At 40.8% G+C, this 16658-nt stretch overlaps 1 protein-coding gene across 2 annotated transcripts in view; it reads right to left on the reverse strand.

Moving 5' to 3' along the window:
• Positions 1-16658, reverse strand: part of LOC132110986 (dystonin-like) — a 158164-nt gene that overhangs the window by 38082 nt on the left and 103424 nt on the right. For both annotated transcript variants that reach the window (XM_059518140.1, XM_059518141.1), the window contains 17 exons: positions 10066-10227; positions 9301-9471; positions 9050-9216; positions 8597-8756; positions 8084-8410; positions 7868-7952; positions 7459-7700; positions 5355-5561; positions 4848-4967; positions 4639-4746; positions 4335-4553; positions 3316-3519; positions 2759-2990; positions 2447-2673; positions 2245-2367; positions 1823-1924; positions 1230-1331 (listed from right to left, as the gene is read on the reverse strand). In XM_059518140.1, the coding sequence (XP_059374123.1) occupies positions 1230-1331; positions 1823-1924; positions 2245-2367; positions 2447-2673; positions 2759-2990; positions 3316-3519; positions 4335-4553; positions 4639-4746; positions 4848-4967; positions 5355-5561; positions 7459-7700; positions 7868-7952; positions 8084-8410; positions 8597-8756; positions 9050-9216; positions 9301-9471; positions 10066-10227 (2958 nt within the window). The remainder of the gene's footprint in view (positions 1-1229; positions 1332-1822; positions 1925-2244; positions 2368-2446; positions 2674-2758; positions 2991-3315; positions 3520-4334; positions 4554-4638; positions 4747-4847; positions 4968-5354; positions 5562-7458; positions 7701-7867; positions 7953-8083; positions 8411-8596; positions 8757-9049; positions 9217-9300; positions 9472-10065; positions 10228-16658) is intronic.

A 16658-nucleotide genomic window follows, 5' to 3' on the forward strand; every position in this document is an offset into this window, starting at 1 on the left:
AGGCCGGTGACACACTGGCTGCGTGGCGTTTCTGCTGCGTGTCAGTTGCGTGAAGGCTGCTTCGCGTTTTCTATATCTTTACACACCAGATTCGTGCCTGACACGGCGCTGGCGCGCTGCTGATACAGTAGGTGACATAGAGGGAGACCGCCGACAGACCAGGATCTTGTCTTCACGACAACAATATCTATACTTCATGTTGAGCATAAATATAAAGCCTACTGATAAAGGACACCGTCAACAGTATTGACGGCAAAATAGATGATGTTTGACAGGTGCAGTATGCCAGTGTATCACCGGCCTAAGGTTTTCAAAAGGCATCACGTGAGTGTGAACATCACTACAACTAGGAAAAAAACGATTGTAATTCAAACGCAGCTCCCGTCGGCATTTAAACAGACCTTTGCTCTTAATTCCGATCGGTCCAACGCAATAACGAAATCTGAGCAGGTCTAAAAACTGAAACTGTTGATGCTGCAACTTTACACTTTGGAAAAGTTGTATATATTTTTTTAATATAAGGGATTGGTAATGCTGCACTGTAATCATAGTTATTTATTTATATTTTTTATTATATTTTATTATGTGATATTGGTTTGAGACTGAGAGTATTTTATTTAGTGGAGAACTTCGCAGCAGTATTTTATTTCTTATTCTTTTTTTCATTTTATATATATTTTAATAAAAAGTATTTAAAAAAGTGTAAACAAATTGTTAAAAAAAGTTTATAGTAATTAACAACCTGCAGTTTACTGTTTCCATTTCTTTCCCTTACTGTACCAAAATGAACCGAACCGTGACTTTAAAACCGAGGTATGTACCGAACCGTGATTTTTGCGTACCGTTACACCCCAACTAAAGATATATCTGACTGTCTTTATAATAACATGCCGCCTATCCTGCTACTAGTAAAGTCTTGCAGAAATTATGTGCAAATCAAATATTGAGCTAAAAGCATGTTAATTCACCTACAAGACAATGGTTAAACATTTACAAATGTGCAGGCTCAAAGCAGCTGTGTAAGATGAAGCAAGTGAATGGCTCTGTGTAAACACAGCTGCTGTGTGGTCTGTCAGCTCAATTACTCAAATAGTCATGAAACAATCAAAAATGAAAGAGGCTGGCGATAAATAGCTTTCTACTTTGATTTGGATCCACTATGACTTTGACAAAAAGCAATGTGTCATGGCTATGGGAAAATCTCCCACACGCAAGCAGTAAATCAATACCTTCAGCTCCTCTATCTGTTGTTTCACAGTCTCCAGGTCTGTGCCCACGGGAGACATCAAATCCAGTTTGCCTTCCATAATATCCACCGAGTCAAACATGTTCTGTCAGGGAGGAGAAAACTATTGTCACAGGCTGCACAACATCCGCACCTTGCATCGAGTCGAGTTTCACTTATAGCCCCAACACAAATGAGGCTCAGGTGACAGTGAAAACGAACAAAACTGAGCCACACCTAAACCAATTTGATTCATATCTGGAGTTTGGGGAAAACATGTACAACCGGAGACTTTCTCAGAATACATGAGAAATAAATCTTGAATAATTGAGCAACCAGCTTGAATCATTTGCTTAGCATGATTAAAGTAAGGCACGCTCTTGATCTGTGTACACTATGAAAATGACAAAAAGCTTTCTCTTTCAAAATCTCTGCGCATTGGTGCCCGCTTGGGCTGAATCACGTCACATGAATCATTCATTAAATTTGGGTTTTTCTTTCATGAGCACATTCAGCATGACAGGAGGTCAGAAGTTTTTTATAATCTGATCTGTGGTCAGAGTCATCAGGAGGTAGTGGTCTGTGTGTCATATTAACCTGGAGACTGTCCTGGAACTGCACTGCAGCTTGCATGGCTTCCTCTAGACTCTCCACTCTCTCTTTCCATGCCTTGTTCAGGGTTTCCCAAGCTGAGTTCACCTGTGGGACGTACGAGATGTGGTCAGACATTATACAGTGTGACGTCAGCTCATCCAGCACTTCTGTTACACACAGAGTGGCTAATATTTGTTCACTCTAATTTTATTATCATTATTATTTGTTTTAATCCTGCTAATACATTTAATACTGGATACACTTTAAAGTTATAATGGTATTTATTTTTAAAAGACTGTTCCATGGTAAAAATAAATAAATAAATAAATACACAGTTACTACGATTTTTAATATGATGGTATTCTGTCCTCAACTATAATTCCTTTATTTCTAAGGGTGCATTCATTCTTCTTTGACTTCATTACCTCATCTATACTTTTCTTGATCACTGGTTTATCAGGTTCTCCGCATGCTGTCATAAGCTCCGCCCCCAGATTCTGGACCACATTCAGTTCCTCCTGCAGCCCGTCAATCTCTTCTCTAAAGCCCTGTAAAGCAAACCAACATTTATGAAGATGTTGCACAAAGCCGAAGGAATATGAAACATCTGCTCCGAAGCTTCCAGACCTCCACAGACTCTTGCTGTTGCTTGACCACTGAAGGATCGACTCCAGGCTCCTCCAGCTCTTTCAGCAGATCGTGCGTGTCTTTGATGGTGACGATCAGAGCGCAGTGATCACACCAGAACTTCTCGGCTAAGTCCATGACATCCAGGAGCTTGGCCTCTCTTTCCTCCAGAAGAGCTTGGATGTCATTCCACAGAAACACCATCTGGTCCAGCTTATCTTGAACAGCTTCAATCAAAACAGAGGAACGCATTTTGTCACACTGCTTTAAAACCGAGTAGTCACACAAGCCCCGATCCCATATACCCATTACCTTTGGCCGAAAGGTCCTTGTCTGCTCCTTCAGAGCGAGCGATCATCTCCTCTCCTCGCTGCTTGAGGGTCTCATAGGATGGCTGAAGTTTCTCCAAGTCTACATTCACCGCTTTGTTCTCTGATATCTGTTCTCGGATCTTCTCCACCTCAACAGAGATGGATGGAGGCTGGCGCAGGCGTTCGGCGATGCGCTCCAGAGACTCCAGCATTGGGTCTATCTTATCATGGAACTGCAGAGATCATTGACAAGCAGAAATGTGCATAGTTAAGACTGAATGGTACGGTAGCAACAGCTTGCTTCAAGGGATTCAAGGAACATTCAAGGGATAGTTCACACAAAAATGTCATTTCTGTCACTGTCTCATTCTCAAGCTGTATGAGTTTCTTTCTTGTGTGGAACATTTGGAGAATGTGGGTAACCAAACAATGCTGGTAGCTTTTGACTTGCATAGTAGGGAAAAATACTGTAGAAGTCAATGGTTACCAGCAACTTTGGTGAACTATCCCTTTAACCAATGCTGAAAAAGGGAATAATATGACTCCGATGAACTGTACCTGAGTGGATTTGGAGATGGCCTCATCCAAGGCAGCTGCTCTATGCTTGACGTCGACTTTCAGCTGGCTGTACAGTTTTTCCGCAGCCTCGTATTTCTCTCTGATAGGCACCCCTTCAGTGGGACTCAACTCCACAAGCTGGGGTCCAGTTTTATTCATCTTGTCAATGTGTGGCTTGTGCTCTGCTATCAGTTCCCTCATTTGCTGAAGACGGAAAGTTTAACATCATCAAAATAAAATGCAATGGATAGTTCATAACATCATCAGAAGAATAAATCTGTTAAAGGTCAAACACAATCCGACAACATATCACGCAGATCTCAAATAGCATCTGTCTGGCCACTGATGTACATAATACTTTATCCTCTTAGCTGTTCTAATAAAGCACTAAGCCATTCGAGACGCTGCATTACCGTGACTTTGCAACAGTTAAGCATAAGGCAAAACAGTAAACCATCACACATACAATCACAGTCTCAAACAACATATTGCTTTATTAAAATACCATCAACTACAAAATATATACATGACAAATATATGACAGAAGTGTCCAAATGTCTACAACTTCTTACAATGTATCTACACGTACTAAAAAAGTACACATCACAGCACTGCATGTGTGGTTGAATGCGATTGAGAAAATAGTCTGATAGTCAACATAACAGTCAACAGTTTACATTTACTGTTCATCTGATTATTTCAGGTCAGCACCACATGTCAATCAGATCGAAAGTCATTTGGATTGATTCAGGTGCTTACATGAAGACTTTACAATTGGATTATGCGACCAATCTGTTTTTAAACAGATTATGTGAGTGCATGTAAACGTAGCTAATGTTCATATACGTGAACCCATCAGTATTAAGTGCAATGCTAAAAAAAAAAAAATATATATATATATATATATATATACTATTTAGTTCATATATATATATCATTATTTTATTTCAGACATCTGATGTGTAGTGTCCATCACCTAAAGGAGTTTTAATAGCTGTTACAGCAGGTGTATGTCTTACCCTCAGCTCCTCTTGCTGCTGTCGAAGCACTTCGTACTCAATAGCCGGCTGGGACAGCTGAGTGAAGGCAGTCCTCGTCTCCTGCAGCCATGGCCAGAGTTCATCGTGCGTTTCCCAGAACTGGCAGACCAGAGAATGAGCTCTCTCCAGCTGCAGACAGCGCTCCGAATTCAGCTGGCTGACCACATTGTATTTCTCTGACAGTGTCTGGAGCTTCATCTGTATGACACCACAGCCATTTTAGTCAGGAACCTCCACTGATACAGTTTAAGATACAATTCTTTATATATTTTCCTTTATTTACCCTCAGCGCCTGCTTCTCTGCCTCATCTTTACTGTTCATAATGACCTCGCTGGTCTTCACAATGTCATCCACAGCATCTTTATGTCTCATGATGTCCATGGAGAAGCTCTGGAAGAGAAAGCGTGCTTTAGACAATGTGTGCTTTATAATGTACTGTTTGTTTCTGTGACAGGGCAGGTTAGAGACGACCACATGAACACACAACTGACCTTCTGAGCCTGTAACTGAGCTGTGGTCTGCTCCGGCTCAAGTCTGACATCCCCAAGGCATAACAACTTCCTTTCTGCCTCCGTCAGCCATTCAAGCTCAGCGGTGGCAGCCTGCTCAAACTGCACATCAGAGAACATATATGTGACTGTCCATGTCACATACACGTCTAGTATTTAATGCAATTCAGAATAAACTTAATTGACATTAAATTATTATATATTATTTTACAAACTCGTATGCATGAACTCATCAAGTCTTCTTGACTATTGTGATGCAAACGTAATCAATCTGGGTCACACACTCCATTAGTATACTATGTAAACATCATCAAGGCGGCTCAAGAGGGTAAAATGAGTTTAGATGACATTAAAGCGCTAAGAATTAGCACCACAATGAGGCCAATCACCCTCGGCAGCAATCACAGGATGTGCTTCATCAGACTTCATTGGGAATCATCCTAACAGAAGAGTAGTGTTATTTTCCCAAGCAGCTGAGAACCACTGTACCTGCTGGGATTTTAAGATGGCAGCTCCGGTCTGGTCTACATGCTGTGTAATGGCATCGCTAGCCATTCTGTAGCGCTCGTTGTCATCTGTGACCATCCTGTCCAAGCCTTCTCTTGCTCGCCATGGGACGAGTTCCAGCAGAGCGCTGCTTACTTCATTCAGAGAGTCAACCACTGGCTTCTGATCCTTAACCTCCTTCATCAGTGTCTGGATGTGCCAAATAGAGAAGTAGTGATAAACTGATACATCCACCAGTTCTGACAATATTTTCATATTGAAATCATAAACACTTTGCATTTTTAAATATTATTCTTTAAATAATTATCTTTCTTCTGTTATAGTTTTTTGTGAAGATTTTTTTGGTCGTACTATATTTTGCAGCACCCTAAAAGTTGCATGTACTTTTAGTATAGGGACCAATTCTCACTATTAACTAGTTGCTTATTAGCATGCTATTATTAACATATTGTCTGTTTATTAATTCTTATAAAGCATTTATACCACATGACCATATTCTACATCCGTAATCCTACCCAATACCTAACCTTAACAACTACCTTACTAACTTGTGGGAAGTCGTGGCCTAATGGTTAGAGAGTCGGACTCCCAATCGAAAGGTTGTGAGTTCGAGTCCCGGGCCGGCAGGAATTGTGGGTGGGGGGAGTGCATGTAAAGTTCTCTCTCCACCTTCAATACCACGACTTAGGTGCCCTTGAGCAAGGCATCGAACCCCCAACTGCTCCCCGGGCGCCGCAGCATAAATGGCTGCCCACTGCTCCGGGGGTGTGTTCACAGTGTGTGTGTGTGTTCACTGCTCTGTGTGTGTGCATTTCGGATGGGTTAAATGCAGAGCACAAATTCTGAGTATGGGTCACTGAATGTCACTTCACTTTCACTTTCACTATTAATAAGCAACAAATTTGGAGTTTATTGAGGCAAAAGTCATACAGTAGTTAATGGTTTGTTAATAGCGAGAATTGGACATTAAAATAAAGTGTGACCACTATAGGAACAAGAGTAAATTTTGCATAATAACAAGCAACTAATCCTCAGCCAAACCCCAATCCTTTAGTTACGTGTTTTTAATTAATATTACTTAGTAAATATTTGTTTAATTAGGCTGTAACAATGGCATCTTAAAATACAGTGTAAACAAGTTAATTTTTAGCCAGTGTCTTATTTTCCTCAATTAACCTGGATTACTTATTTAGCATCAAAACATCTTATATCACCATCAACAGAGTGGTCATCTGTAAGATGGCTGGATGCTCATTTGTCACACAACCATACATTCTAGACACTTAATTCTCAATATCTACTGTTTTGATCTTTTCAATCAATAAAAATAATTAAACAGAGTCCAGCAGAACTGTTGTTTTTCTGATCAACACTGATGTTTTGTTCCTGAATTATTCAGAGTATTTGAACAGGCAAGTTAATGGATTTATGACCCATTCATAAAGACTGTCACTTGATTCATTCTTGAATGAATCACCTGTTTTTACCGAACTGGTTGAATCAATCAAACATTAGTCTCATAACATTATTTATGCAATTGTAACTGCAGTGTAAATGCATTCATGGCATCTCTGAGCTGCATTAAACATTCTGCATGAACACAGATGCAGTTTCTGTGCCACCTCTGCAGTGCAAAGATGGACATTGTTGATTCTGATTCACTTTGATTGGAAACATCCCTATTGTGTCTTATTATTCTAACTATTTTTGAAAACATTTAAGAATTTACAATTTACATAGATACACACTCCATTAAAAGGAATCTTTGCAACCACTTTGTTGGACTAACACAGTATTTTAATCATGTTTGATTCAAAATCAGATATGCCTTATCTCTTTCTCCTAAAATGTATTTTTTACAGAGCTATAAAATTGGATTTCATATTCCAAATTATCTGGTCTGGCAAATCTAAGCACAGTTTAAGACTTTGAGTCTTCTGAAACTATGAAGTACGCAAATGAGGGGAAGACTCAGTTAAAAGACTCAGTTTGTTTGCCATTTTAGATGCCTAGCAGAAACACTTGAGATCTCAGTTGTGATTTTTTTCACCTATGGGTAAAAAAAAGCTGCATTACTGACACTTACTCTCTGCCTCTCTTGTAAGTGAGTGAGCTGCTCTCCGACCGGCTCTTGAGCTGTAAACGTGGCCAGCTCAGACTCTACCTTCTCCAACCAGGAGTTCAGCTCTTCATGGGTGTTTTGCAGCTTTGTAGCAAGAGACAGGGCTTTGTCCAGAGTCTTTGAAACATTGTTGCTCATTGTGTTGATCTCTGAGTACCTTGTCTTTATTCCATCTAGTTTACCTTGGATGACGACAACCTCATCGCCTGAATGAAAGTTTGCACCCATGACAGAAATTCACACATTTTCAGAGCACAGAAAACATTTAATTTATCAGGAAACCTTCTAAATGTTGACTCAGGTCATGCAAATATATAAAAAAAAAATATTGAATGTTTTACATATTTGAATTTCAGGATTTTTTTAATCTCACCTGTGGTCTGTTTCAGCAGTTCTAACCCATTTACGATGGCCTGTTCAATATTTAGTTTCCTCAACTCAATGTCTTCATGAAGAGCCTGGACATTGAAACATACATCAGTCACCAGCATCTTCTGACAGAGTGATACAAATTATACCACACCACTGAAAACAGACAAATGAAATGAAAACGGGAAGGAAGCCTTAAGAGGAGGAGCTTGTAAAGTACCAGCTGCTCAGCATGCTGTTTTGCGATCACAGTCCTCGTGTAGTCTTGGATCGAGACTTCGCTCAGTTTGGTGTGCATCTCATCGAGCCAGGTCATTAGGGCCACTTCGTCCTCCCCAAAGAGCTGTGCATTAGCACAAGCCTGCCGCAATAACTCAGACTTCTGGCGGCAATGCTCCTGCAGCTCGATGTAGCTGCTGTGCGTGTTGTCAAGCTTTGCCTGCACCAGCTGCTTGTCATCCACACAGCTGACCGCCCGTAGAGACTGGCCCAGACTCATGGCCTGGTACAAGATCTTACCACGGCCCAAAACCTCCTCCTCTAAAGCCTGATTACCATGGAAGTCACACAACCAGGGTGGGGAAACCATAACAGAAAAAGAACGTGTCAAATGAGAACACAAGAACAACAGAAATGAAGGGAAAATAGGCAATGGATAAAAAAAGTTAAACACGATGACAAACAAACTAAACATGGACATGGGACTACGCTGTCGCTACAGATGGTTCTGCACCTTATGCTGAGAAATTTGCTCCTCTATCTTGGACGTCTGGGTGCCGATAGGCTCTGAGTTGGCTAGTCTTTTTTCAGTAGCTGCCAGCCACTCCATCAAAGGCACAAGGGTCTCATGGAATTGCTGTGCCACCACCAAAATATTCTCCAACTGCTTTTGTCTGCCAAAAACATTGCAGTTAGTTTTATGTCTGCACATGAATGGGTTTGTTTACACTGTACCGAGAGAAAACAAAGTACTTTGCTCATAAGATATAATTTGTCTTTTTCATTTGTAGAGTCAGAAAATAAGAACCAATATTTATTTAGAGCTGGAACCTAGGATTGGTCCACCCGAGGATTTTTTTTTTTTTGGCTTCACACACAAAACGTGATAGTAGTCTAGTCTTATTTGACTCTATTTGCCAACAATAGGGACTTCATTTCCTAAATAGATTTGTGTTCATAGCTTTACCTGTTCTCAGCTTTCTTAAGTAGGGTGTCCCACCTTTGCCCCAGGCATTCAATCTCTCTTGCAATCTTCTCCTTATCAACAGTATCAGCTAAGTCTGTCACCTTCCGTCCCTCTGTCTTAATCAGCTCCACCGTAGCTCTCCGGTCATCCAGCAGTCTCTGCAGGAGCTAGACGGAGCCAGCAGAAAGAATACAGTAATGTGTAAAACCAAAAGACAGATTTCAGTCTACTAATTCTCATGGACATCATACCTTCTGTTCTTGTATCTGTGCTTTCACCACTTTGAATTCTGCTGATGGAGGCTTCTGATTGGCCACCAGCTCCTCGGTGTCCGTGAGCCAGCTGAGAAGGGACTCCAGTGCATCCTGGAACCTGCCACAGTGCAGCAGGGCTTCATGAAGCTGTGCAGATCGCTCTGCAACCTGAGGAGATCACACATACTGCAGTTTTAAGGAAACTACCTTAAAACTATAGCCTGACATGCTAGAAATTGGGGTAAGAATCTCTACACTACACCGCTTCTTGTTATAAAACCTAGTTACACTATTTACGGACTAGTCTTAAACTACTAAAAAGGCATCACTACTTGTGTGAAGTGACATTCAGCCAAGTATGGTGACCCATACTCAGAATTTGTCCAGCATTTAACCCATCCAAAGTGCACACACACAGCAGTGAACACACACATGGAGCATTGGGCGGCCATTTATGCTGCAGCGCCCGGGGAGCAGTTGGGGGTTCAGTGCCTTGCTCAAGGGCACCTAAGTCTTGGTATTGCCACCCCGAGACTCGAACCCACAACCCTAGGGTTAGGAGTCAAACTGTCTAACCACTAGGCCCCAACTTCCCCTTGTCAGTTACTCACCAAACACTGGCAAACATTATGATTGTTATCAAAAGATTATGAGCATTCCAGAGTGCAGTGGACAAAGAAATCAACTGATTCATACATGATATTGCACATCATCAACTGAAATGTAAACCGCTTTTGAAACTGGATGAAGAGAGGGTCTTACTTTTTTGTTGAGGGTGTTCCATCTGGTGTTGACCTCCTCTAGATCATGATCAAGTTTTTTGGTGCTGGTGCCTTTGGCTGCATTTTGGATCAGTGCCTGGCCCAGTGTGTTCAGTTCCTGCAATTGGCTCTGCAGCGACTCAATGACATCCTTGTGGAAAACCTGTAAGTGATAAATACAGAAGAACACTGAAAACCAATAGAAAAATCTAAGCAATTCAATCTCCATAATATTCAAGCAATCATTAAATAAACCCCAGTAGAGGTCACTCTAGCTAAGAACACTATATGGAGTTCTCAAATAAAAAACAAATTAGTCTTAGATGTTTCTCTTGTAATTCATTAGCAGATAAAAACAACGAAAAAAAGACTTGTTGAGATCCAGTAAGAGTACCAAGCAAAAAAATAAATGTGTACAACATATAGTAGCTACTACTACAATACTGTTCTGTGGACCAACATCCAAAACATATGCTAGAGGCCAGCTAGGTTGGTCTTTTCAGCAGGGTAACTAGATATGTTGTAGCCAGCAGCCTTATAAGGTGATGCTCTTCCACAGAAATGGGCACTATGTGCATTCTAAGGCCAGGCAACTGGTTGTTATGAGCGGCTGCGACTCGGTTACAGCCAGCTGTGCACAATCACAACATCTGAGTCACTGACCAGCAATCACGATAAACCTAATTCAGCTTCTACTAATCTGATTAAGGCCGAATGGCACTAGCCAGCCTCCCAGGAAACACTAATCAAATGATCAACATTTGTGGCTATTTTGGGGTACCTGGGTGGAAGGAAAGGCCACAAGTTCCATCTGAGAACATTCAGCTATGGATGTTAATAGACTCTCTATGTCTTCATCATCCACATGTTTTATTCCATTGGAGAAACCTGCCTCCCTTTCAACTAACAACAAGAAATCCTCCAAGTCTGCCATTTTTGAGTCCGTAACTCTTTGCTCGCATTCATAACACTTTTCGTCCTTGGTTTCATGTTGTTCTAGATTCTGCTGCCAATGTGAAAGAGTCTTTGGCTCTGTCACCACAACACTGAGCAGCTCAAAGTCACCCTCCAAACAAATGTCTTCGGGAAGTTCAGCTGTGGGTAATTCCTCATATCCTGAGAATGTTGTGGAGTTGTGTGTTTTACTACTTGACTCTGCCAGCGTCCTGACATTTATAGCTGAAAAATCGCTATTAGAAACAGTGTGCTGACCCACACTGAGGTCTGAGTTGTGTGTATTGTTCGGTTGTTGGCTTCCAAATGTTGATGTGTTTGTGTAATACAGCGAAGTGGGTAATCTGTCTTTAAGTGGGGAGAAGGGGAACTCTTCCTGACCAGAATTGAGGGAACACCCTGGCTTCAGGTCCCCAAATACGTGCACCCCCTCAGCAGAAGAAAGGCTTCTTGTGCCAGACTCGGGTCGCCTCTGGGCTCGTGAGTTTCGTTGTTCTCTTTCCACAGTGGGACTACACAGACCTGAGTCGCCTTCTGAGTTAAGAGAGTTCGTCATACTGCTTCCTCTTCCCTCTCGACCCATTCCGTCATTGCACAGCGTTCCACTGCAGCTGCCATACTCGCTGAGGTTTGGGGGTGCAAAGGTCCACCTGGAACGGCGATACTGTGCCGGCTCCTTTTTCTCGCCCACTGGCCGTGGCTTACATAACATGGTGTCTGCACCCCGGATAATATCTCCATTAAGCTTCAAGCCATCAAACACCAGCCGCTCGTCAAAGCGCACTGCCTCCCTGCTGCGGAGCTCAAAGGCACTGGAGGAGGCCAAGATGCCGTTCCCACAGAGTGCGCTTATGTCCAGGTTGCGATGGCTATATGGTAACGTGCCGACTAAGTGCCTTGAGGTCAGGCTGCCTTTAGAGCCCGAGTCAATTTGCTCATTCAGACGCACTGTGTCATAAATGGACCTCTGGGGAACGTAACAGTCATCGATGTTGAGGTCCTCCTCTTCTCCTTTGCCTACACAAGAAGGGTTCTGCCGCAGACAGTCTGGTCTACTCAGAGGTTTGCCCATTATGACTTAATAACAATGAGGTAAAGCTTTTCAGTGCAACAATCCCTTACAGACATGAAAACATAAAAGAAACTTAAAAAAGCCAACACTTTACCCCAAAGACAACTTGAGAAAATAAATACAACAGTATATAAAACTATAGACCTTTTATGGCTATGTGTATTAATGTATACAATTTAAAATAAAAAATTACAATACCACAAAAATACTATACATTTTATTACATATCTTTTATAGAGATGATGAAAATAAAGTTAATAGTTGTTTTTTTTGTTTTGTTGTTTGTTTGTTTTGTTATTTCTAATACACATCACTTCTTCCTCTTATACATCCTTTTCCAAAATGACAATCCTGCTGGTTTGCATTTCTCGCCATTGTCACAACTTGTCATTGTTGCTTGTTTCCTTAGTTCTTTATAACTCCATCACAGTCATCATCCAGTGCTTGGAATTTTAGAATTTCCTGATAACTCCTGTACAGTTATCCACACAGAGGTATCCCGTATGCTGGCATATCCCAATACAAATCCTCAAATCTGGGAAAACAAAGCCATAAGCTCCAGGAGAAACAAAAAGCCGCTCCTGCTTCTCTTGTAGTCCAACCGGCAATGACAGACACCCTCCTGGCACAGGGCTCAAGGCCCCGCCCCCCTCACATTATTCAGGCAACATCTGCCACAGCTCCATTTGTGCGGGTGCATGCTGATTGGTAGACGCTTGACCCTCTTTTAATTCTCCCCTTCTGTCTCCGTGTCCCATTTGACTTAATTCTTAGTGTGCTTCTGGTCTGACAACAGCTCTCCTCCTCTTGTCAGGGGAAGGCAGAGAGAGAGAAAAAAGCAAAGCTACAAAACCGACCGGCACTATCTCTCAGATGACATCACACAAGGCAGAAATAGATATGCTTTCCGCTCTCTTGCCCTCTCCGTCCCTTGTTTCTCCTCCTCCCTGCCTGGTGTTTTGGAGCCTCAGAAGAGCCTGTAGTGTCTCATAATTACAGCGGAATGCTGAGGGAGGAACTAGATGGGGGTAATGAAACACCGTAACCTGTGCCAAGTGCATGACAGGTCTTTTTTCATGTCAAGTGGACAAAGTGGGAGAAGCAAAGGATTGAAGGGTAGACTAAATAAAGAATGCAGTTTTGTTTCTGGTACTTTTCAACATTACTTGTCATATGTAATTCCTGTGGCTCAGTGGTAGACCATTGTGTTAACAGCACAAAAGGACGTGGGTTCAACTCCCAGGGAACACACATACTGGTAAAAAGAAAATGTATAGACTGAATGCACCATAAGTTGCTTTGGATAAAACTGTCTGCTAAATGTGTAAATGTAAATATAATCTCTGGATATGTTGTAGTGAACTTCACAGTACATATGCTCAATTCTGTTAGGCCCTACATAGCGAACAAGAGGTTTTGTCAGTCATTGAGCACCAGCTCAGATTTTAGTTGAAGTTGGCAATTGTGTATAAGTAATGAGGCCATTACAATGTCATTATCATGTCCATGCACACTGCAGTTAGCATGAAATATTGCAAATGTAAAACTGAACTTAGTGTTTGAAGGGAGTAGTGAACAGCGCGTGGGTGTCTGGGAATCAATACACTGCCTCTGTGTTAGGAGAAAGAGGAAATCAGGAAGCTGGCAGAGGTGAAGAGGTCAAAGATGTGTGGGAAGCGTGTGAGCAGAACATTAGTTTTCATAGTTCCAAGGTCCGAGATCTCTAATGTCTCTGAGATGTGTTTACTGCTGCTGACGCCACATAGATGTCTCATGAAGCAAATAAAAGGGATTTATCTTCCTATGACGCGCTGTATTTTGATAAACCTGACCATTTGCTGTGCTTTACAGCTGCTTGACTTGGGGATCACATTTATAAAAACGAGCAGAATTTCGTTGTAATTTGTTTATGAATAATTATGAATGTAAAATGTGACACTTTACACAAGAATGATTTTACAAATAATTTGCACATAAGTTTGTGACCCTTGAAGTTCTGACCAAACATTTGTACGTAGCAAAAACTTTGATGCATGAAACCATTCATTTAAAACCAGACATGATGGGAAACAATGGCTGTCTGTGCACAGAAACAGGGCAGGGATGTTTCCCCATCCAAAAAAAAAAAAAAACTCTGTCAACAAAATCTCTCACCATTCACACGAACAATACCCACAGGCACTGAAATGCAGAACTATTATTTAGCACTATTCAAGCACTCAAAGGCTGAGATCCTTTGGGCCAAAAACGTTATCTCTCTCTCTCTCCGTCAACATCCCATGCAACATGATCGCTGTGAAATAACAACTTCATCATAATGCAACAATGTGCATAAGTTCTAGTGCTGTGCTCTCGGGCATTTGTATGGTGAGTCAGGCTGATGAGTCAGCTCAACACTGGGGGCTTCACAAAGGAGCCTTTCCCATCATCATCTATGGAATTACGAACAGCTATGATTCAAGAGCCAGAAATCCCCACAGGTTTGCACTAGGCATTAATGTCATGTCTAAGTAGAAGGAAGACTAAGAAGACTAACAACCCTTCCATTTCCAAACAAGTCCTGCAAGTCAGCATGTTGTGAGTTGATTTACATATTAGGTTTATTCACAAATGAATAAAGTGAATTGAAGAAACAAAAAAAATTGGTTAAACAAGAAACTTCATACATTTATATTTTTAAATGACAGAATCAGACTTAAAAAAAAAAAGAAAATCCACAGGAATCTATGCCAGCCTTTGTGTTTCATGATCTGGTTCATTTTGTGGAGTTTAATGGCCATATCAGTGAGAACAAAGCTGATTTTCCAGAAGCAGCTGATGTAGCCGTGATCACCCATCCAGACATTGAAAAGAACAAAAAGAATGGGGGAGACTGAACAACAAGGGGCCAAATGATCGACAAAGAGCGGCAGCTGATGCTTTATCACAGTGCATGGATGTCCGTGTTTGATTCAGATGCATGTCCAAATATAGGTTAAGCTTCTTTTAGCTTTTAAAGGCTTTCTGGACAATGTTTTATCACAGTTTAAGTCATGACAATGGTTTTAACCAGGTCAGATATTGTAAATATCACAATGTTGGGTTCAGCAGGTTCTCACTGTTGTAATAATATACCAATATTACCCATGATCCATCCTAATATTTCCTTTGATTTCGCTTAAGTAGTACTGTAATTAGACTATAACAAGAACAGATAAAACAACTTCAAGTCTTTTGATTATAATAGGGAAACACGCAGCGTTGCCATAACAAAAGAAAAGAAAGAACATTTTGCTCCAGTATTTGGGTGAATAAGCTACATTTCTGAGCATCTGAACAATCCAGAAATCCCAGCAATAGCATACTTTTACAAATGATGTACCACTTGAAATAGGGAGTCAAAATAAGTCTAAGAATCCAACTGACCAAGACAAAGATGTCATTTTTGAGAGATGAAGTCAACTTCAAAAAAAAATTGCTGGCTAAAAAAATATACAAGTTAAGCTCTATCATTTGCATCTGTTGCACAAAAATAATTTCAATTCATCCTTCAGTTTGTAAAAACAAACCAAAATAACCACAGTCACAAACAGAAATTGTTGTGCACTACATACTACTTCTGCTGTGAGCGTATAACTGTCAACAGATTTATATATATATATATATAAATGGCAGAACGTTCATTTAAATGCGTTGATAGAAACATAATAAATAAGCATTAAATGCAACCAAAACTAAATTAAACACTCTAAAATAAAAAGGCTGAACAGATTAATATAGCATAATCAATTTTCTAATATTTTGCACAAGAACAGAATATTTTCCTATACTGTAACTAAATTCAGAAAAAAATGAATTAGCTTGCAGCTAAAAATAAGAGAGCTTAAAAAGCCTTTTTTTTGCAGTTGAATGTATAGGCCTGCTCGAGTGCTAACCAACAGGGCAAAGAGCAGAAGTCAGACCCCACTACGATACACAGCACCCCACTGGCCCCCAGCTGGCTCTCCGCACATTCTCAACAATGCCCCATCAGCTGGTGCTCTTTTGTTAGCAGCAGATGCTCACACTGATCTGTCTACAGACAGGTCTAACATGTGGCTAACAGATCAAACACATCCTGCTGTAAAATCGCTGATATTTCAATAAACAGTTGCCCCTAAAATGCCACTAAAACAGCTGCCCCCCCTTTTTTACTTTTAATAACTTAGAATACATTTCATATTTTTTTGTAGAATTATTTAAATGTAAAATGTAGCACTTGATTTGACATTTTGTTGATAATAAAATGGCGTTCATAATTGTAAGGTGAAGTGTAATTTCTGTGCCACTAGTTGCAACATATGTAATTACAGTCTAGGCCCAACATACAGTAACAACACTGGCTCAACCAATAGTGTGCATTTGTCTGAACAATGCAACACTGAAGACAGTCAATATTTAGTATGTTGCTATAATACAGCTCGTTTACATTCTGTATTTTATACAAATGTTCATTAACATGCATTTTCCCTCAAAAATAAATAAAGATTTGGGTGCCACTAGTGGTGCATAAATTACACACTTCACCTGTCCAAATAATTTTGGGGGCC

The sequence above is a fragment of the Carassius carassius genome, chromosome 30 (assembly GCF_963082965.1).
Source record: "Carassius carassius chromosome 30, fCarCar2.1, whole genome shotgun sequence".
Lineage (NCBI taxonomy): Eukaryota > Metazoa > Chordata > Actinopteri > Cypriniformes > Cyprinidae > Carassius > Carassius carassius.